General features: G+C 36.0%; 1 protein-coding gene across 1 annotated transcript in view; it reads left to right on the top strand.

The window, feature by feature from the left end:
* The window catches only part of LOC130868458 (heat shock factor protein 3-like), a 54,775-nt gene extending 33,743 nt beyond the window's left edge, over positions 1–21,032 (top strand). Inside the window, exons 4-12 of the mRNA XM_057760675.1 lie at positions 718–842; positions 9,546–9,621; positions 10,051–10,112; positions 10,501–10,585; positions 10,789–10,919; positions 16,204–16,419; positions 17,526–17,625; positions 19,971–20,031; positions 20,731–21,032. Coding sequence (XP_057616658.1) covers positions 718–842; positions 9,546–9,621; positions 10,051–10,112; positions 10,501–10,585; positions 10,789–10,919; positions 16,204–16,419; positions 17,526–17,625; positions 19,971–20,031; positions 20,731–21,032 — 1,158 coding nt within the window. The remainder of the gene's footprint in view (positions 1–717; positions 843–9,545; positions 9,622–10,050; positions 10,113–10,500; positions 10,586–10,788; positions 10,920–16,203; positions 16,420–17,525; positions 17,626–19,970; positions 20,032–20,730) is intronic.
* The last annotated feature ends 2,007 nt before the right edge of the window (positions 21,033–23,039 follow it).

Below are 23,039 nucleotides of genomic sequence, written 5' to 3'. Positions count from 1 at the left end.
GTATTTTTTCTGTCTTTGTAAGGTATTATCATTTTGTTAGGGATAGAAATTCTGCCATACATAACTAGAGTTTTCATTTTTCTTTTCTTTTTCTTTTGGTGGAGGTGGCTGAGGCATGTTCAGCCTCAAACTTATGATCCCTTCCTAACCCTCAGAGTTAAGGTGTTATAGATGTCAGTGTATGTAATGTGTGTGTTATATAATACATAAAAGTACATGTGTGTGTATATATGTATATTCTGGGTTTATTGAAAGTATTCTATGTGTAAGGTGTTGTTCTTGAGATCAGGAAGAAGTATAGTCAAAAATTAAATATTTTCATTTCTTATTTAACTTTTATATGTGTGGGTATTTTGCCTCAATGTCTACTACTATGAGCATGTAGTTCTCGCAGAAGCCAGAAGAGGGTGTCATATCCCCTAAGACTTAAGTTACAGAATAATTCAGAAGAGCAGCCAGTATTATGGACTGATAAGGCCCCTCTCCAGTTTCCTAATCTTCCAGGAGCATTCAAATTCGTGAAAGAATAATAACGTATGCAGTAACTATAACATGAAACATGCATAGTGTAGCACTATAATCAAGGTACATTTGCAGAAGCAGATGTAATTTTTTCCATTAGTCATGTTTTTTCTCTCTCTGTCATTAGTGCTCATAATGGATAGCTAATAGTTTGCCAAATTTTTAACCAGCCTGACTGTACTGTTCCCACTTTAGGGGCCAACAATAAAAATTGACGATGCCAACCTCTACTCGGATGAATTTCAGAAAGTTCTGACTGAAATGCAAGAGCTTAGAAGCATGCAGAACGACATGGATGCCAGATATTCACAAATGAAACAGTGGGTGTTAATCTGTTTTCTAGGGCCTGGTTCCAGGGTTTTAAGTTTGATTACTTCCAAGTTGGGAAACTCCACTCTTATTTTATATGGAACTTTCTAGTGTGATGTCTTTTAAGTTAAAACACAACACTAAATCAAAGTATTTAATTCTTGAATTGCTATTGGTGAGCTGGTAGCTCAACTATAACTGTGAATACCACTGTACAAGTCAAAAGGAAAATTCCCAGGGTAGAAGACAACAGAAATGTGAGTACTAAGTTATATAGAAATTTCCATTTTAACTGAGAAAGAAAATGATACAAGGTTGCTAAATGTATAAATTGTGTATTTAAGTATTCTGATGTAATGCCCTGTGCATTTACTGATTCTTCCTTCAGTCTTTCCCCCCTTAGTTTGGCCTACCAAATAAATTCTTTATAATCTTCTTCAGTGTTTTATAAGGAATCAGAGTCCATAAGACACTACGAAGTATCTCTAACAGTAAGACTTTTACCCAGGCAGTAATATTATAAAGCAAATTTTAACTAGCTAGATATTTGCACAATAATACATTTGAGGAAATACTGTAATTCATTATTTATCTTAGAGTAGATATATGTGGACATGTTTTAGCAAATATTCATCAATATTCAGTTTTTACTGAAGATATTTATTTTTCTTTTCCATATTGGGATTTCTAGTGAATCAAGTTTTTGTACATTTAAGGCCTAATTTTCTTTTTTATTTATTTATTTTTTATTTAAAATTTTTTTATTCATTTTACTTACCAACTACAGTTCCCCCACCTCTCCTCCACCGTTTCTCCCCCATATCCACCCAAACCACCCCATCCACTCCTCAGAAAGAGTAAGGCCTCCCATGGGAGGAAGTTGAGGAAGGACCAAGCCCCTCCCCCTGTATCAAGTGTGAACAAGGCATCCCACCATAGGTAATGGTTTCCAAAGAACCAGTTCATGCATCAGAGATAGATCCTAGTCCAATTTCCAGGAGCCTCTCAAACAGATCAAGCTACACAATTGTCACCCACTTGTGGAGGGCCTAGTTCAGTCCCATGTAGGCTGCCTAGCTACAGGTATAGAGTTTGTGAGTTCTCATGAGCTCCAGTGTACTATCTCTGTGGATTTGTCCCACTTGATCTTAACCACCCTTGATCATATAATCCCTCCTCCCTCTTTTTCGACTGGACTCCCAGAACTCAGGCTAGTGTTTGGCTGTGGATCCCTGCATTTGGTTCCATCAGTTACTGGATAAAGGCCCTATGATGACAATTAGAGGAGTCACCAATCTGATTACAGAGGATTGTCAGTTCAAACCCCCTCTTCACTATTACTAGGAGTCTTAACTAGGGTCATTCTTGTAGATTCCTGGGAATTATCCTAGCACGAGGCTTCTCCCTAACCCCATAATGGCTCCTTCTAACAAGATATCTCTTTCATTGCTCCTACTCTGACACTCCTCAAGTTCGACCATCTTGATCTCTCATGTTCTCATCCCCAGTTCCCTTCTCTCTACCTCCCACCCCAGTTTACCCAGGAGATCTCATCTACCTTCCAAGGAAATCCATGTGTCCTTCTTTTTTTTTTTTCTGTGCAAATTCAAAATTTTATTCCTGTTTTTTATCTAGTAAACACATTCTACATCCTAAAAAGTCCAATTTTAGGTTACTGTAACATAATATTTCTTTTCTTTTTTTCTTTTTTTATTATTCTTTTTTAATTAATATTTCCACCTGCTCCCCGTTTCCCATTTCCCTCCCCTCCTCCCAAATATTGCCCCCTCCCCCCACTTCTCTCCCCCTATCCCCACTCCTCTTCTCCTCCCCACACACCATTCCCCCTCCCTCTCGATACTGAAGAGCAGTCCAAATTCTCTGCTCTGCGGGAAGACGAAGGTCTTCTATCTATGACCAGGAAGGTGAGCGTCTAAACAGGCTAAGCTCCCACAAAGCCAGTTCGTGTATTAGGATCGAAACCTAGTGCCATTGTCCTTGGCTTCTCATCAGCCTTCATTGTCCACCATGCTCAGAGAGTCCAGTTTCAACCCATGCTTATTCAGTCCCAGACGAGCTGGCCTTGGTGGGCTCCCAATAAATCAGTTCCACTGTCACAGTGGGTGGGTGCATCCCTCGTGGTCCTGATTTCCTTGCTCATGTTCTCCCTCCTTCTGCTCCTCATTTGGACCTTAAGAGCTTAGACCGTTGCTCCAAATTGAGTCTCTGTCTCTACCTCGATCCATCGCCAGATGAAGGTTCTAAGGTGATATGTAAGATATTCATCAGTATAGGATAGGGTCATTTCAGGTTCCCTCTCCTCAGTTGTCCAAGGTACCAGCTGGGGACATATTCCTGGACACCTGCGAACCCCTCTAGAGTCAAGTCTCTTGCCAACCCTAAGATGGCTCCCTTAGTTAGGATATATACTTCGCTGCTCCCGTATCCACCCTTCCTGTATCCCAACCATCCCAATCCCCCAGCTCCTCCCATCCTCCCCTTCTCATGTTTCTCATCCCATTTCCCCTTTGCCCCATGCCACCTCACCTGCAAGTTCCCAGTTTTTGCCCTGCAATCTTGTCTACTTCCCCTCTCCAGGCGGATGACTATACGATTTTCTTTGGGTTCACTTTCTTATTTAGCTTCTCTAGGATCACAATTTATATGCTCAATGTCCTTTATTTATGGCTAGAAACCGATTATGAGTGAGTACATCCCATGTTCCTCTTTTTGGGTCTGGGATACCTCACTCAGGATAGTGTTTTCTATTTCCATCCTTTGCACGCAAAATTCGAGAAGTCATTGTTTTTTACCGCTGAGTAGTACTCTAATATGTATATATTCCACACTTTCTTCATCCATTCCTCCATTGAAGGGCATCTAGGTTGTTTCCAGGTTTTGGCTATTACAAACAATGCTGCTATGAACATAGTTGAACAGATACTTTGGTCATTTGATGGGGCATCTCTTGGGTATATTCCCAATAGTGGTATTACTGGATCTGGGGGTAGGTTGATCCCAAATTTCCTGAGAAATCGCCACACTGATTTCCAAAGTGGTTGCACAAGTTTGCATTCCCACCAGCAATGAATGAGTGTGCCCCTTTCTCCACAACCTCTCCAGCAAAGGCTATCATTGGTGTTTTTGATTTTAGTCATTCTGACAGGTGTAAGATGGTATCTCAAAGTTGTTTTAATTTGCATTTCCCTTATCGCTAAGGAGGTTGAGCATGACCTTAAGTGTCTTTTGGCCATTTGAATTTCTTCTGTTGAGAATTCTCTGTTCAGTTCAGTGCCCCATTTTTTAATTGGGTTAATTAGCATTTTAAAGTCTAGTTTCTTGAGTTCTTTATATATTTTGGAGATCAGACCTTTGTCTGTTGCAGGGTTGCTGAAGATCTTCTCCCAGTCAGTGGGTTGCCTTTTTGTCTTAGTGACAGTGTCCTTTGCTTTACAGAACCTACTCAGTTTCAGGAGGTCCCATTTATTCAATGTTGTCCTTAATGTCTGTGCTGCTGGGAATAAACGTAGGAAGTGATCTCCTGTACCCATATGTTGTAGAGTACTTCCCACTTTTTCTTCTATCAGGTTCAGTGTGTTCAGACTAATATTGAGGTCTTTAATCCATTTGGACTTGAGTTTTGTGCATGGTGATAGATATGGATCTATTTTCATTCTTCTACACGTTGACAACCAGTTCTGCCAGCACCATTTGTTGAAGATGCTCTCTTTTTTCCATTGAATACTTTTAGCTCCTTTATCAAAAATTAGGTGTTCATATGTTTGTGGGTTAAAATCAGGGTCTTCTACTCGGTTCCATTGATCGACTTCTCTGTTTTTATGCCAATACCAAGCTGTTTTCAATACTGAGGCTCTGTAATAGAGTTTGAGGTCAGGGATGGTAATGCCTCCAGACGATCCTTTATTATATAAGATTGTTTTGGCTATCCTGGGTTTTTTGTTTCTCCATATAAAGTTGATTATTGTCCTCTCAAGATCTGTGAAGAATTTTGATGGGATTTTAATGGGGATTGCATTGAATCTATAAATTGCCCTTGGTAGAATTGCCATTTTTACTATGTTGATCCTCCCAATCCAAGAGCAAAGGAGATCCTTCCATTTTCTGGTATCCTCCTCAATTTCTTTCTTCATAGACTTAAAGTTCTTGTCAAATAGATCCTTCACTTCCTTGGTTAGAGTTACCCCAAGATATTTTATGCTATTTGTGGCTATCGTGAAGGGTGATGCTTCTCTGATTTCCATCTCTGCTTCCTTATCCTTTGTGTATAGGAGGGCAACTGATTTTTTGGAATTGATCTTGTATCCTGCAACGCTACTAAAGGTGTTTATCAGCTGAAGGAGTTCTTTGCTGGAGTTTTTGGGGTCGCCTATGTACACTATCATATCATCTGCAAAAAATGAAAGTTTAACTTTTTCCTTTCCAATTTGAATCCCTTTGATCCCTTTATGTTGTCTTATTGCTATTGCTAGAATTTCAAGCACTATATTAAAGAGGTATGGAGAGAGTGGACAACCTTGTCGTGTTCCTGATTTTAGTGGAATAGCTTTGAGTTTCTCTCCATTTAATTTGATGTTAGCTGACGGCTTGCTATAAATAGCTTTTATTATACTTAGGTACGACCCTTGCATTCCTAATCTCTCTAAGACCTTTATCATAAAGGGATGTTGAATTTTGTCAAATGCTTTTTCAGCATCTAATGAAATGATCATATGGTTTTTTTCTTTCAGTTTATTTATATGATGGATTACATTGATAGATTTTCATATGTTGAACCAGCCCTGCATCTCTGGGATAAAGCCTACTTGATCATAATGGATAATTTTTCTAATGTGTTCTTGGATACGGTTTGCCAGTATTTTATTGAGTATTTTTGCGTTGATGTTCATGAGTGAGATTGGCCTGTAGTTCTCTTTCTTGGTTGTGTCTTTGTGTGGTTTTGGTATCAGAGTAACTGCAGCTTCATAAAAGGAATTTGGCAATGACTTCTCTGTTTCTATATTGTGAAATACATTAAGGAATATAGGTATTAGGTCTTCTTGGAAGTTCTGGTAGAATTCTGCATTGAAGCCGTCTGGACCTGGGCTTTTTTTGGTGGGGAGGTTTTTTATAACAACTTCTAATTCTTCGCGACTAACAGGTCTATTTAGATTGTTCACCTGGTCCTGGTTTAACTTTGGTATATGGTACTTATCTAAAAAAGTGTCCATTTCTTTTACATTTTCCAATTTTGTGGCATACAGGTTTTTGTAGTATGATCTAATGATTCTCTGAATTTCCTCTGTGTCTGTGGTTATGTCTCCCTTTTCGTTTCTGATTTTGTTAATTTGCGTATTCTCTCTCCGCCGTTTGATTAGTTTGGATAGGGGTTTATCAATCTTATTGATTTTCTCCAAGAACCAGCTTTTTGTTTCATTGATTCTTTGGATTGTTTTCTGTGTTTCTATTTTGTTGATTTCAGCCCTCAATTTGATTATTTCCAGTCTTCTACTTCTCCTAGGTGAGTCTGCTTCTTTTTTTTCTAAAGCTTTCAGGTGGGCTATTAAGTCTCCATTGTGTGCCATGTGTCCTTCTTAGGGTCTTCCTTGTTACCTAGTTTCTCTGGCGCTATGGATTGTATCCTGGTTATCTTTTGCTTTACATCAAATATTCACTTATGAGTAAGTAAATACTTGGGTTTTGTTTCTGGGTCTGTGTTACCTCGCTCAGGATGATTTTTTTTCCAGTTCCACCCATTTGCCTACCAATTTCATGATGTCATTGCTTTTTACAGCCAAATAATACTCCATTGTGAAAATGTATTGTATTTTCTTTATCCATTCTTTGATTGAGAGACATCTAGGTTGTTTCCAGGTTCTGGCTATTATGAATAATGCAGCTATGAACATAGTTGAACAGATGTCCTTGTGTGTGATTGAGTGTCCTTTGGGTATATGCCCAAGACAGGTAATTCTGGGTCTTGAGGTAGATTGATTCCCAGTTTTCTGAGAAATCACCATACTGATTTCCAAAGTAGCTGTACAAGTTTGAACTCCCAGGAGAGTGGAGGAGCGCTCCGCTAACTCCACACCCTCGCCAACATATGCTGTCCTCAATGTTTTTTTTAATCTTAGCCATTCTGATAGGTGTAAGATGATATCTCAGAGTCATTTTTATTTGTATTTCCCTGGTGGCTAAGGATGCTGAGCAATTCCTTAAATATCTTTCAGCCATTTGAGATTCTTCTGTTGAGAATTCTCTGTTTAGATTTGCAACCCATTTTTAAATTGGATTATTTGATATTTTGATGTCTAGTCTCTTTAGTTCTTTATATGTGTTAAAGATCAACTCTCTGTCAGATGTTGGGTTGGTGAAGATCTTTTCCTATTCTGTTTTATTTACCATTTTTGTTTCATTTTATTTACCATTTTCTTTGCCTTACAAAAGCTTTTCAGTTTCAAGAGGTCCTATTTGTTGATTGTTTTTCTCAGTGTCTGTGGTGTTGATGTTGTATTTAGGAAGTGGTCTCCTGTGCCAATTCAGTCAAGACTACTTCCCACTTTCTCTTCTATCAGGTTCAGTGTAACTGGATTTATGTTGAGTTATTTGATACACTTGGCCTTGGATTTTGAGCATGGCAATAGATATGAATCTCCTTGCAATCTTCTACATGCAGACATTCAGTTATGCAAGCACCATTTGTTGAAGATGCTTTCTTTTTTTTCCATTGTACAGTTTTGGCTTCCTTGTCAAAAATCAGGCATCCATAGGTATGTGGATTTATGTCTGGGTCTTCATTTAGATTCCATTGATCCACATGCCTGTTTTTAAGCTGCTTTTATTGCTATAGCTCTGTAGGAGAGCTGGAAGTCAGGGATGGTGATGCCTCTGGCAGTTCCTTTATTGTGCCTGATTGTTTTGGATATCCTGGACTCCATTTTTTCATATGAAGTTGAGTATTGTACTTTCGAGGTCTGTGAAGAATTTTGTTGGGATTTTGATGGGGATTGCATTAGATCTGTATATTGCTTTTGACAAGATTGCCATTTTTATTATGCCAATCCTACCTATCTTTCCTTTTCTCAGTATTCAAATTAAAATAGAATTTTTTGAACATTTTACTGTAACATGCAAATGAACCTTAAATTTCATGATTCTTTTTTTTTTGACTTAACAAATTAAGCTTTTCATATACAGAAAACAGAAAAAGGAAAGTAGGAATGGAGTCGATAGAAGCATTTTTCATCAACATTGAAAAGAAACCAAGATTTTCATTGAAATTGAACATGGGCCAGTCCGTGTTAATTTTGGATGTCAGTCTGTTGTTGAATGCTAACCATTGCATATGTATATATCATATGGGTGATAATGTTCCAGTTAGTTCTGGCTGGTTTATATGCAAACAAGTCAAAACACTACTCCTAAATAGTGAAAAAGTAGCCTTATGTAGTTCTTTCTAAGCAAATATTTGTGATATTTTTCCATTGTGAAGTTCTATATTTCATATCATATTTAGAAGTAATTCCTGGAAGAATTTAGGTGCCCACAATAAAAACTGAAGATGTAAGAATCTATACCCTGAATGAAAGAAAAAATAACTAATTCTAAAAAGCCGTCACTGGACCCATTTATCTGCTCCTCTTACTAGTGTTGCCATTTTTTATTCTTAAAATTATAATTTAATTACATGTCTCCCTTCCCTTTACTCTCTCCAAACACTCCCATGTATCCATCCTCACTCTTTTTTATTGTTATTACATGCATATGTTATATGCATATACATATATTCTGAAATATATCCTATTTCGTTTATCTAATGTTGACATTATTTGGGCAGTCATGTTGGTGAGACTTTATGGGAGTAGCCTCTGATGTTACTAGGAGACAAAAATCTCACAGCAGGCTCCCAGATAGACTGTGTTTTCCCAGTCAAAATGTCAAAGATCAACAGATAATTAGACATGTTCAAATATTGTGCATTTCAAGCAGTTCCTCTCTAATAATTTAAAAGTACCAGAGGGAGCATACCTGTAAGCACTTTCAACTTATTGAAATTTTGCTATATTGCTGTTTATTCTTAAAACACAAACTCAATGAAAAATTGTATATAAAAACCAATCCAGTATTATAAATGCAATCTGTAGCATGTGTCTCTTGTATTATTTAATAGAAGTCTTAAATGTGATAGTTTGGTGTAAAACTCCTAACCTGAAGATTTATTTGTTCTCATATACTTCTGTAGAATCTTTTTCTCTTCCAGCGGTTGGTTAATTAATAAGGAATTTATTTCTTCGTTTGCTTGAGTCTAGAAAAGCATTAAGGTAGGACTGTGAGAAATCTAAGTATGACATCTGCCATTCCATTCATCACTGAAGTCCAAAATATCAAGTTAATCTGAGTCTTAAAAAATATAAATGTATGGGGTTGGAGATGCAACTTAGTAGTAGAAATATTTCCTAGAATGTGCGATGCTCCAAGTTATAACCACCACCGCTAAAAACTCATTGCTCTAAAATCCGCGCAACATACTGAACTAGTAAAGGTGGTGACTTTAAACTAAAAGGCAGTAATATTCCACTAGGACAATGCAGATATGATTTTGTGAAGAGCATAATGGATACTCTTAGTTCAGATAATTCATTATATTTTTGGATATTTTTAAGTTTTTAAGGAACACTAATATCTTTCTTCATTTAAGTCATCTATTTATGTTCCAGGGACTATTCAAACTTACATCTGGAAATTACAAACCTAAAAAAGAAGTACTGTGAGCAACAGCAGCTGTTAACACAGGTATAAGTTTTTTTTTTAGGAGTCTTTGTTTTTTATCTTTATTTATTTATTATGTATACTGTACTCTGTCTGCATGTATGCCTGAAGGCCAGAAGGCAACATCAGATCACACTACAGATGGTTGTGAACCACCATGTGGTTGCTGGGAATTGAACCCAGGACCTCTGGAAGAGCAGTCAGTGCTCTTAACCGCTGAGCCATCTCTCCAGCCCATGGAGTCTTTGTTTTTATTTTGTGGGAAATATTGTTATTTTATGGCACTGCGTACATAAATATAAACTATTTACAATATAAAGTCATGTGAAAACCAAATGAGTATGCCAAGTTTTGGCGGTACATTCGAGGATCTCTCACAGCCTTCCTGTGTTGTTGTTGATTTCCCGAAATGTCGAGAACGGCGTCAGGATTAAAATAGTCTGTTATTTTCAGGTACTCCATTTTATCTTGGATTTGATGAATGGAAATCATACAGTCCTAAATAAGAGGAAAAGGTGAGTTTGCTAACTCCAAGTGTTCTCCAAAGGCTCCTTTATTCTCTTGCTTAGTTCTAAACAAGCCATAGTATAAGGATAGGCTCTATCTGTCTTTTGTCTTCCCCAGCTCTAGAATCAGGTATAATTCAAGGAGCTTTTACTCTTTGCTTTAATTTTACATTGCATGATGTACTAAAAGATTTAAACATTTTTGAAAGATGGCTAACATACAGGGATATAATTCCAAATGACCTCTCCCTTAAATGTGAAGTGCCCTTTACCTATGATCTAAAACCTCTAGCACTAATTTCTAACAGGAATCATTATGTCAAAGGATGACTAAAGTTGGCTGACCATTGCAACATTAATATAGCTTAAGACATTAAGCTTGTGGGTCTCGTTGCAGGTTACTATCATCCATATCTGGAGTTTCAGATTCTGAATGGGATCATCAGTACTTTCATATTCCAGATGACAAAAAGAAAGAAGCTGTAAGATGCTGAAGTAAAATGGTGGCGGTGGATGGGTTAAAACAAACATTTGTTATTAGTACATTTTCTAATTCTAGTTCCTGTTATTTTTTATATAATTGTTAAATAGTTTGAATGGTAATTGCATCAATTATGATCCAAGAAATACTAGATGTATAAAAGAAGCATAGCCAACTCTCATTTTCTCTAATCTTTCTATTTAGATGGAGATATTAAAAGATGGTTATGAACTTATTGACGACAAATATAAAAGTCTTCTCGACAGAGTCTTACCAATGTTGAAAGAATCCAAAAACTCAACTTCATCTGTATACCAGCCAAATGAAGATGATGGGTAAGCAAATTAGTAGGCAATATATTGGCAATGAAACATTATACTGGTGATAAAATAGCAATATTTTATTCATTTGTATATATTTACTATATAGTAGTAGTTGAATCCATTTAAATGCTTATTCCTCTTTGTAAACAACAAAAATACTATTACTGCAAAATGGCACAGTCACAACAGGATATAGATATATAGATAGACATATATTTATAAAATATAAGTTAAAGTGGTTAAGATAAAGCTCATTGGTAAAGTAATTTTTGGCACATGGAATTTCCTAGGTTGAGTGACTCAGCACTACAAAAAAATAATTCATAACATATTACAAGTGTAATAAATGTAGCTAGCACATTTTTTTTTAAAAAGGGGGGGGCAACAAAGTTAAGATTTTCAGGAACTAAGGAGATGGTTCAGTGGGTAAAGTGCTTGCTGTGCAAGTCTAAGCACCCACATAAAAGCTGAACATAGTGACAAAACTCTATAACTCTAGTATTGAAGGACAGAAATGGCTAGGTCTTGAAGACCCACTGACTAGCCATTACAGTCTAAATAGTGAGGTCCATGTTGAATGGAGAGACTCTGTCCCCAAAAATCAAGGCAGAGACAGGTAAAGACATCCTATACTGACCTCTACCCACCACATTCATATGCACAGGCAAGCAGGCATGCATACACCAATACCCACTGAATTGTTTTTAGAGTTTGTATACGTGCTAAAAATTTAAATATAATTGCATTGTTCCTCCCTTCCCCTTTTCTCCCTGTAGGCCCTCCCACATTCCCATTCTCACTCTCAAATTCATGGCCTCGGCCGGGCGGTGGTGGCGCACGCCTTTAATCCCAGCACTCGGGAGGCAGAGGCAGGCGGATCTCTGTGAGTTCGAGACCAGCCTGGTCTACAAGAGCTAGTTCCAGGACAGGCTCCAAAACCACAGAGAAACCCTGTCTCGAAAAACCAAAAAAAAAAAAAAAAAAAAATTCATGGCCTCTTTTTCTCATATATATATATATATATATATATATATATATACATATATATATGCTACATATATAACATTAATATTATATAATTCTCAAATATGTGTTATATATGTTTTATATAACATTAATATACAAATACAGCCCTCTGAGTCTGTTTAGTGTTATTTGTATGTATATGGTTTCAGGTCTGACAACTTAGTGTTGGATAATGAACTAGTGAGCTTATCCCTGGAGAAAACTAATCTTCCCACTCTCAGAAGTCATTAGGTAGCTGGTGTCTAATCTGGGGCCTGTGAGATTTCCTTTTTCTTTGCGAACAAGTCTATTGGTGATGGTCTTTTCATGGCAGAAGTCATTAGGTGGCTGGTGTCTAATCTGGGGCCTATGAGATTTCCTTTTTCTTTCCTAACAAGTCTATTGGTGATGGTCTTTTCATGTCTTGTTTAGGTAGTCATGTTGTTGAGGCATTATGAGTATAGCTTCCCTGTCATTTCTAGGAGAAACAATCTCTCAGAATATTTCCTGGTCCTCTGGCTCTTACTGTCTTTCTGCCCCCTCTTTCACAATGTTCCCTGAACCATAGATGCAGGAGTTGTATTGTAAATGTATCCACTGGGGTTAAACACCCAACAATCAATCAGTTGTTCTTTGCATTTTGATGAGTTGCGAGGTTGTTGTTATGGTCTCCTACTGTTGCAAAGAGATGTTTGTTTGATGGGGGATGAGCACTATATACATTCTGGGTATTATGTATTTAGTATATGGTTAGGAATTATGCTGACTCAGTAAACTGGTGCTTATGAGGTTCTTCTCTAAGATTCATGACTTCTCTAGACCCTGGAACTTGGCTAAGTTTCCAGTTCAGTTATGATTTCTTTACTCTTGAGCAGGCCAAGACAGGTGTCCAATCAGACACCTTTTTGTTGCCTACAAAATGTGGTGCTACCATGACTTGAAGAATTTTTTATTAAATGTAATCAATAGTACTTTTCTATGAGTTCTTTGTTAAAGGTTCAGATTTTTTGTAGTAGAGTTTGTGTGTCTCCCTGAGCCACCGTAGGCAGTGTTGGCTATGTTGGACTCTTTGTGTTGTGATCTTCCTTCCATTACTCTCCGCAGGGCTGGACCTGTGGCTACGTATTGTCCAAACTTGTTCTTATCCTAGAATGTCTTGTTTTCTCCATTGATAGTGAATGACAGCTTGGCTGGGTATAGTAGTCTGGGCTTGCATCCATGGTCTCTTAGTTTCTGCAGTACCTCTATCCAGGACCTTCTGGCTTTCATGGCCTCCATAGAGAAGTCAGGTGTAAGTCTGATTGGTTTACCTTTATAAGTAACTTGCCCTTTTTCCTTTGCAGCTCTTAATATTCTTTCTTTAATCTCTATATTTTGTGTTTTGATTATAATATGGTGAGGGGATGTTTTTCTTTGATCCAGTCTGTTAAACCAATCTTTAATAAGATTATTTATGATGGTTTGTGTATGCTATTTTTAAGACTACTTTTTGAGGGAAGACCTTAAAGTTTGTTTAAACATTTAAAATATGAAATGCTTAGACATTTGTTTAGACTTTTTTTGCTTGTTTGCTTTTGACACAGTCTTGTAGCTTTGTAGCCTTGACTGCCCTGGAATTCACTGTGTACATCAGGCTTGCCTAGAACTCATAGAAATCTGCCTGCTTCTTCCTTCCAAGTACTGTGATTAAAAGCAAGCTCCATCATGTCTAACCTTGTTTAGACATTTAAGATACCCATTTAGATAAATGGAAGACCAGATGGAGTATTACAAGTCTGGTAGAGGAAGAAAAGAGTTATACAACAATATGTATCAAAGGGAAAATGGAATGAAAAGCCTTCTAGTGAGCTCCTATTTGCAGGCAGATATTTATAAAATAACAAGGCAATATCAAAGAGAAACCCAAGAGGTAGAATATTTTCATGTGGATAAAATGCTTGGGGCAAAGGTCATTATAACTGTGAACATAGGTGTCCTAGACCTAGGAATACAAAGGATATTAGCAAGCTGCTAAGTCATCTGTGTCTAAGAAATGTGTTTAAAGGACAAAATAATGAAAAGGTCATATTTTTAGAGAAAGAATTTAGAACAATAGTTCTTGAATTAAATTTTTGTACAGAAACTAGATAGATAGATAGATAGATAGATAGATAGATAGATAGATAGATAGATAGATAGATGAAAGAAAGAAAGAAAGAAAGAAAGAAAGAAAGAAAGAAAGAAAGAAAGAGAAAGAAAGAAAGAAGGATGGATGGATAGATAGATAGATAGATAGATAGATAGATAGATAGATAGATAGATGAATGAGAGAAAGAAAGAAAGAAAGAAAGAAAGAAAGAAAGAAGATAGATAGATAGATAGATAGATAGATAGATAGATAGATAGATAGATAGATAGATAGATATCTTAAAGCCTTTTGGGTAGTGTACAGAAGATAGATAGATAGATAGATAGATAGATAGATAGATAGATAGATAGATAGATAGATAGATAGATAGATAGGCAGGCCTTTTGGGTAGTGTACAGAAAATAGATAGATAGATAGATAGATAGATAGATAGATAGATAGATAGATAGATAGATAGATAGATGAAAAAGGAAGGAAGGAAGGAAGGAAGGAAGGAAGGAAGGAAGGAAGGAAGGAAGGAAGGAAGGAAGGAAGGAAGGAAGGAAGATAGGTATCTTTAAAGACTTTTGGGTAGTGAATGTCATGTCTGCCAAATGAGCAGGGGATGGGGTAAATATTCTTAACCGTAGGCACATCTCAAAATCAGAGTATACTGAAAAGCATTACTAAAGAAAAAAAAGTAAGTGTATCTCAATCTTTATGGCCTTTAGAGGCCAATTAGAAAGCTCTCAAATATCTATAACTACATAATTTACCTGACAGTTGAGCTGATAAGTTATCTTCTTAGGTTCAATGTGTAGGTGCTCAAATATATGAGAACTTTCTAATTGTTAATTCAGAAAAATATGGAAAATATGGCTACTAATCTAAATCGGTTATTCTATATGAGAAATTTTATAAAATTTATGTGTATGGGTATGGGTCTTTGCCCGTATGCATGTCTGTGCACCAATTGTGTGCCTGGCTCCCAGTGATAACAGAAGAAAGCATTGGGTCACCTAGAACTGTAGTTACAGACTGTTGTGAACCAACATACGGTTCTGGGAATTGAACCCAGCTCTTCTGGAAGAAGAGGTTAACAACACTGGCTGGTATCAGTGATTACATATCAGTGTTAACAGTGACCCATTTCTCCATCCGCTGATTATTCTACTGGAAAGAAATCATTAATCCTATGATGAAATTGACCTCTGCTATAGTCATACACTAATCAGTGGAAATTTTAATTTGCAGTGTAGCTTTTATATTTTTCCCTTCATATGAGTTTAAATATAACTTGTTATATGATAATCAAACAATTATTTTGTTTTACCCTTATATTTCCTTTTAAAAATGACAAGAAAATAGTTCCCATACTTCTATTTCAATTAAAATTGAAATGACAGAGGTTAGTGCTAGAATTTATTCAGAAATAATATTCTATTTTCTTTATATACATTTTACTTATCTACTGATTGGGTAATTGAAGCATAGTAGACCTAAGTTATGTGTGTATATAAGGTATATTATAAAATTTCTACATTTGAATTTCATGTTTGAGCTATTTATAGTACAATTACTGGGTTGTTCACACTCCATCATAATTCTTTATGAGAGTATTTTCATTACCTCAATATGATTTCTCATTCCATTTAAAAGAATTATTTTGTGTCTCTAAAATTTAAACTTGACTATTTTTGGATGCTTCACATCAGTGTATTGCACAAGTAATTTTTTTGGTTTTTCGAGACAGGATTTCCTGTAGCTTTAGAGGCTGTCTTGGAACTTGCTCTGTAGACCAGGCTGGCCTTGAACTCACAGAGATCTGCCTGTCTCTGCCTCCTGAGTGCTGGAATTAAAGGCATGGGCCACCACCACCCATCACAAATAATCTTTTGTGTTTGGTTTATTTCTCTTAGCGTGTTTCCAAGGTTCATTTCTGCTTCATTTAGGATTACTAGTTTAGTTATTTTTTATTGCCAAATAACCACTTGAACTGTCAGTATGTTTGAGCATTGTCTCATACGTTTTATAAATGAAATTAAAGGAGAACATATTTGCACTATATAAATTCTTTGATCTGAGTGTTGAAAATCTGCTTGTGCAAATATAAATAGATTATAGCTCATGTGATTTGAACTCTTGAATCATGTTGAGTTAATATTTTTCTGCACTGTCTTTCAGAAAAGACCCTAACGTCCCAGCTTCTGATATACTTGTGAATGAAGATTCACTGACCCTTCAATTCGATTTGACCATACCGTTTTCTCAAGAAAAAATAATTGACGAATCCTTTGAACAGGAACCTGAGGATATTAATTTGGAATCAGTGCTTTCTTCTCAGGATTCAGTTTTGATGGAAGATACATCAGACACTCTGTGTAACAATATAATTAACAGGTATTCAGTGTCTTCCATATTTAATCTAGATGTACATTTACATGGTTTTGAAAGTGTTTAATAGTATGCTGAGAGAAGCAAGATGTGATTAAAGAAACATTTCCCTGAGGTACCTCAATTCCTGACATTATCATTGCTTCTCATGTATTACAGATACACTCTGATAGTGCATTTAGTGTTTCTCTTCTGAAATGAAAACGAACACCCAACATTGTTATTGTAAAATACTCAATTCTGTACCCAATATTAGCTCTTAAATTTCAATGAAACTTCCTCCTTGCAACAGAACTCTAAGAAAAAAGGAGAAATGCTTCATTTCCTGAAACTTGAAGGTTGTGCATGTTTCAGCAAAAATACTATGAAATTGGAGTCCCAAAGGCACCATTGTCAGCACATCACTGTCCTGAGAATGTCTGCCTGTTTCACCTTCATCAGCAGTGCTTCCGATTGTCTATTTGCATGTGTTATCATCTTATGTTTCTATTACGCTGCCTCATTGCTGCTTCTCATTTATTGACCAATCTCAGAAGAACAGAGGTCACATTTAGTCCTTGGTAGACCTGTTACATAAATATTCTCTTGATATACACACCCCAAAAGAGCTTCCTCAGTTTGATCCCAAACTTCAGTGGAGACTCTTAGACATGTGCATATAGTAACAACTCTAGACAAGAAAATTATCTTTTAGGGCACTGAGTCTCACCAGAACCATAACTATCCATGATAATAACGGTGTTGATTGGGATGATTATTTTAAGTTGTTTTTAACATTAGTGGACTTGGCCATTAGAGCTGAGTCCAAGATCTACTAGATTAAGAAAGATATAGGGAAAATAAAAGATTTCCTATGATATTGGCCTACAAGAATTTAATAGCCTCTTAAAGTCAAGTTGAGTAGCAATATTGATAATAATAATTTATAGAAATGCAAATATTTCTCAGAAAAGCTAGTAACTGAAAAATGCAATATTGGTTTATGGTTTCTTAGTTGAGAACCCAGCATAATCTTTTCAATTTATTGTCTGCTGGATTTCTCTAAGATTGTTTCTTTGAACTAAGAATATCATGGTTTGCCTCCACCTTTGCTCCCTCTGTGTTTCTCGAAGTGATGAAGCGCATATGCATCATGCGGAAGAGGACATGCTAGAGCTAAATTCATTATTATCTGAGAATACAGTGGACTTTGGCTTTAATAATTTCAGTGAGGTAAGCTCATCAACTCAGATTTGTGACTTTCTTGCATTTATATTAATTGCTCAAAAAACAGAATGGCATGTGAAAATTAGAACTGATAAGATCAGGCCTGGAACTCAGGGCTGCTTGTGCTTTTACCTTGGCTTTTCTAATTTAATATATCTCATATTTTCCTCATTTTCTCAAATTATTATATCTCTCTTCCTTATAGCAACATCACAATTTGTCTTTACATGATGTTTTCCTTTCTCTCGTAACTTAAAATATTAAACATTGAAGTATCCCTTGGTATGAAATTATGATGTTTTGTTTATAGTGGTTTTATGTATTCAAAATTTCCCTTCTTTTCACAGTATTTTTCATTGCTGTACAAAATCTCCCTTTTCCATGATAGCCAGATATTTATTTATAATAAATAAACATTATGTTTAGATGTTTATTTATAATAAATAAACATTATGTTTAGATGTTTATAATACATAAACATTATGTTTAGATGTTTATTTCTAATATGTCATTACATTAAGAGGATTTCATTTCTTTCAGCCATCCTGTGATGAGTTTCCTGTTCTGATGACAAACAAACCTGAACATTTACTCGATGTGGATAACATGGCAGAAACCAATGTAAGATCCATGTCTGTCTCTATTCCTTTTTATTTCTCTCCATCTCTTTTTATTGCTGTACCCCATTTACCCATAGTATTCCTCTTCTACATTGTTCTGTTGTCTTCATCATACTGATCCCTTAAAGCCACTTTTTTCCACCCTAGTGGGCCCCTTTCTAGTTTCTTGACTTTTACCAATATTTACTTCTGTTACGATACATATATTTAACACAGTAAGGATCTACAGAAGAGAAAGATCATGTGACATTTGGTTTTCTGGGATTAGGTTATTTTGCTTAACAGAATCTTTCAAGTTACATATATTGTCCCATAAATTCATTATTTTTTATGACAAAGTTGAGTTATTGAGAGACATGTCAGCAATGCGGAGGGGCAGGATTGAGTTAGTAAGACTGACTTAGCACTAGTATTACGTCATCATCCATCTTTTACCAATTTTTAAAAAAATTCTATTGAATGCCACCCCCTTTCTCTTATGCCATAACTTTATAAATATAGGTAAAATGTTTCATAGAGGGAAAAATCTGCATTTTAGTCTCTGGCATGATTAAATATCTGAATACTAAATTATTACTGTTACTAATTATTACCCAGATTTTATCATAAAAGTCCTGAATTTTGACTGGAATTAATTGGGTTGTGAAATGAGTATAGTTACTACTAGAAATTAAAAGAGAAATACAAAGAAATAGGAAAGCCAGTTGTTGAAAATTATCTTATTAAGTCAGGTGTGGTGGTGCACACCTCTAATCTGAGCGCTTGTAAGGTAGTCTGTGAGTTCAAGGCCAAACTGGTCTACAGAGTGAATTCCTGGACAGGCAGGACTCCATAGAGAAACCCTATCTCAAAACAAACAAGCAAAAATCTTCCTTGCTAAGTGAGAGTGGATGCATGGAAGGAGTTAGAGGGGTGGAAGCTTGGAGGGACTGGAGGGAGGTAAGTGGTATAATTATATATTAATTAAAATGTGTAAAATAATATAATAAATTTTTGAAAATCTTCCTCGCTTGCCTTCAAATAGTAAGAAAACACAATTCTTCCTAGACAACTGTCTTTAAAAGAATATTTACAGGTTCTTGTCATAGCTTAGTAAGATCTTATTGCCGTTGCTGTTTTAAGACAAAACTAAAACCCTATTCTCTCAGAATGATTTTTCCAATTACGAAAACTGTATAGTTGCAACCATTATTCTTTTACCATTGATGAGTAATGGGGCTAGATTTTGCTGTAATTCATTCTTGTTGTATTGTTCAGACAGGAATGACTTGAAAGAAGTATTGTTTCCTTTTTGTCAGGTGTAGTAGGCATATTTGGTGTGTCTCATTACTACTAGTCAAACATGCATGTTGGAAAACAGTGTGTACTGTGTTTGCTTCTTACTTGTCCAATAAATATTAGTAGATACTAGTTCAAGTTAAATATAAAATAGACTTACATAGAACAGTTGGCTCTAGAATTGTTTTTTTCTTCTGTCTAAAAAGCAATTAGAAAAGAAAGCTATACTTTTAGAAAACAAGATAAATGGAAATGTACTTTTCTAACCTTTGTTAATATCTCAAGAAAAAAGCTTCTTTGGGCGCAGAGAATTGAAACTATAATCTCACATTTGCAAAACATGTTATAAAGTCACAGCCTCGAGGAAAAGGGTTTACCTCAGTTATTTAACTTTATCACTAAAAAAAAAATGGCGTGTTAGTAAGGAATCTAGTGTTTTCTCTTTGTATACAGAGTCTAAGTCTCATGAATAACGAAGGAAAAGGAAGTCTGCTTGAAGCCAGTGTGGAAAAAGGTACAAAAGAATATTTGTAGAACCATCAGAAAACGTATGTCCTAGACCCAGGCTTACAATTGACCATCCATATGACATTCTGCAAGCCATTTAACATTTGGAAGTCCTAGTCTGTGCTTGTGTAAACTGCTTTTCTTATTTCATAAGTTATTTTAACTAAGATTATGAGAAAAATCTCTGATATTGACTTTATAAACTTCAGGGAGAGTATATTAATATGTAACTGACTTTAAGACAAAACCCATGGCCAAACATTAAAAAGACCCAGTATAATTTTGTGTGCCTCATGTGAAATTGAAAGTTTCTACAAGGTCTTTTCTAGAAAAGAATTCATTGCTGTTTACTAAGGCTAGTCACTCACAATTAGTTTTCTATTTTATGGGTAGTGTAGTTCACCAAATTTCTGTCCTTAATTCCAAACACATACTTAAATGTAACTAGACCTCTTTTCCCATACAGAATTACCAAAAAAAAATCTGATAGTCTACAGGTATAGTAGGAAAGACTGATAGTAACTTTTAAGAAAATAGTATCTTTGTCTTGACTAATATAACCAGTTCTGAGTGTAGCTGAGCAGAGTAAAGGGATAAGACTGAATGTCTTCCACGAAACACAGAATAGTGTAAAACATGTGCATTACACTTTGTTTTAAATCTTCTCCTCCTGTGTCACATGTAACAAGGCACTGTCTTTCCACAGACAAACATGTGGAACAAGGTGTGGAAAACTCCCAGCTTTTACTATTAGATGGGACATCAATATGTAATTTTGGAGAAGATCTTCAAGATTCTGGTGACCTCGTTTTGGATAATCTGAAGAACCCACCTAATGTCTTAACAGCTTTATGTGATCATGACTATATATCCTTCAATATTTCCACTACACAAGAAGATACTGCAAACACCATTGAAAATGTTGTTCCCCAGTTATCTATGGAAGCCGGTGGGGAATCCAATGTATTCCCATTTTTCTTTCTCAATCCTGTTACTAATATTTTTTGAAGAGCATATTAAGCTTAATCTTCTATTATAATTTATTTTGAATTTCAGTGAGTCTCACTTCCTGCTGGGAAATAAATATTCCACAGATGTTGGCTGGTATATCTATCTTCATCGTGGATCTTCTGTAATTTAAAAATATGTTAAAATTGCTACCTCCCAGTATGAAGACAAGCTTTGACAACTAGGATGAAATTCAAACCACAAAAAGATAAGGAATATATCCAAATTTTAAAATAACAAAATGTTAGTTTTTAATTTTAAGCCAATAATATTCTAATATCTTATTTGTAATAGTGTTATTGCATTTTTCTAATTAGCAGATTTATGTAGCTAACCTTTGCTTGGAATAAACAGTCATTCCAAGATTTACTGGAACAAATCTAATATATAAAAGCAAATGTTTGAGTTAATGAGAATGATATGGCTAATGTTAGTCCTTGATTTTATAGGTTATGCTATTCTATAGCTATCCACTTTATTACAGTCTTACACAATTTTTGATTCCTAAAGAATGTTGAAATTTCCGTAGAATTGTATTTTTCTGTCTAATGGCCATCTGCATAGAGAATCAAAGTCAACACATTGATTCTCACCTAAAACTTTGGAGAAGAACTCCAAAAATCAGACTTTAGCAAGGTTTTTACCTAAAGCATAAGGGAACCCAAAAGCAAATGTTAGAAATTAAAGTAAAAAAGTCAGTCAATAATTTCTCAGCTATTTCTGTCTCTCATTTCCAAATGCATCTTCAGTTTTATCAGTATTCTTTGACTCCTCGGTAATTATTTAATAGAATATAATGTTTCAAAAATAGTATGGTTTTACATAAGCCTGGAGCAGTTTTCATACAAACTGTTTCAACATTAACATTAACATCCATACATGCCTAAGCATTGAGCATCATAGCACTTAGACTATAGGGTTATGTTTCATTGAAGAAGCACTGAGGAGCGTATTTAAGGTTTTCTGTTAGTAACCTGAATGCTAAAACATCACATTTTTAAAGGCTTCGGTCTATGGCACTTTCCTAATGCTCTGTTCCATCTGTTAAAGCTCACAACAATGGAGTCAGCTTTAAAAGGAAGAGGAAATAGCTCATTGCTTTCAGTGTTTAATTTTAAAACGTGTGTGTGTGTGTGTGTTTTAAATAAAACGGCTTGTTTAGCTTTGAAAAGTGTCAAGGACAGTCCAGATCTCATGTAGCTCTGGCTGAACTGTTGCTGTCTTGTTAGTGTACTGTTGCATAAGTCAATAAAGAGCTGAGCATACTTTTCGTGGTCTCATATTCTTTGCTGTAAACCAGGACCTGTGACAAAAGGATTGAAACTTCTAGGATGCGTGCATGTGTACTTAGGAGAACGTGTCACACACATGCATAAATTTATGCCTGTGCTATTTCTTTTCATTTCAAAGAAACCTATAACTCATAGAAGGAAACCTATGCTTGGCACTGTGATTTTGACTTAATAATCCATATCTTCTGGAGCGACATTGTCACCACCCCCCACCATGCACAGTATATCCATTCTAACTCCATTTTTTTTAAACTAATTAATTTATTTATTAAAGATTTCTGCATCCTCCCTGCCACCCCCTCCCATTTCCCTCCCCCTCCCCCAATTAAGTCCCCCTCCCTTGTCAGCCCTAAGAGCAATCAGGGTTCCCTGCCCTGTGGGAAGTCCAAGGACCACCCACCTCCATCCAGGTCTAGTAAGGTGAGCATCCAAACTGCCTAGGCTCCCACAAAGCCAGTACGTGCAGTAGGATCAAAAACCCATTGCCATTGTTCTTAAGTTCTCAGTAATCCTCATTGTCTGCTATGTTCAGCGAGTCCGGTTTTATCCCATGCTCTTTCAGACCCAGGCCAGCTGACCTTGGTGAGTTCCTGATAGAACATCCCCATTGTCTCAGTGTGTGGCTGAGGGGCATTTAGGTTGAGGGGCATTTAGGTTGTTTCCAGGTTCTAGCTATGGCAAACAATGCTGCTATGAACACAGTTGAGCACATATC

This window comes from Chionomys nivalis, chromosome X (assembly GCF_950005125.1).
Source record: "Chionomys nivalis chromosome X, mChiNiv1.1, whole genome shotgun sequence".
NCBI classification, from domain to species: Eukaryota; Metazoa; Chordata; class Mammalia; order Rodentia; family Cricetidae; genus Chionomys; species Chionomys nivalis.
This window is presented reverse-complemented; position numbering and strand designations above follow the sequence as displayed.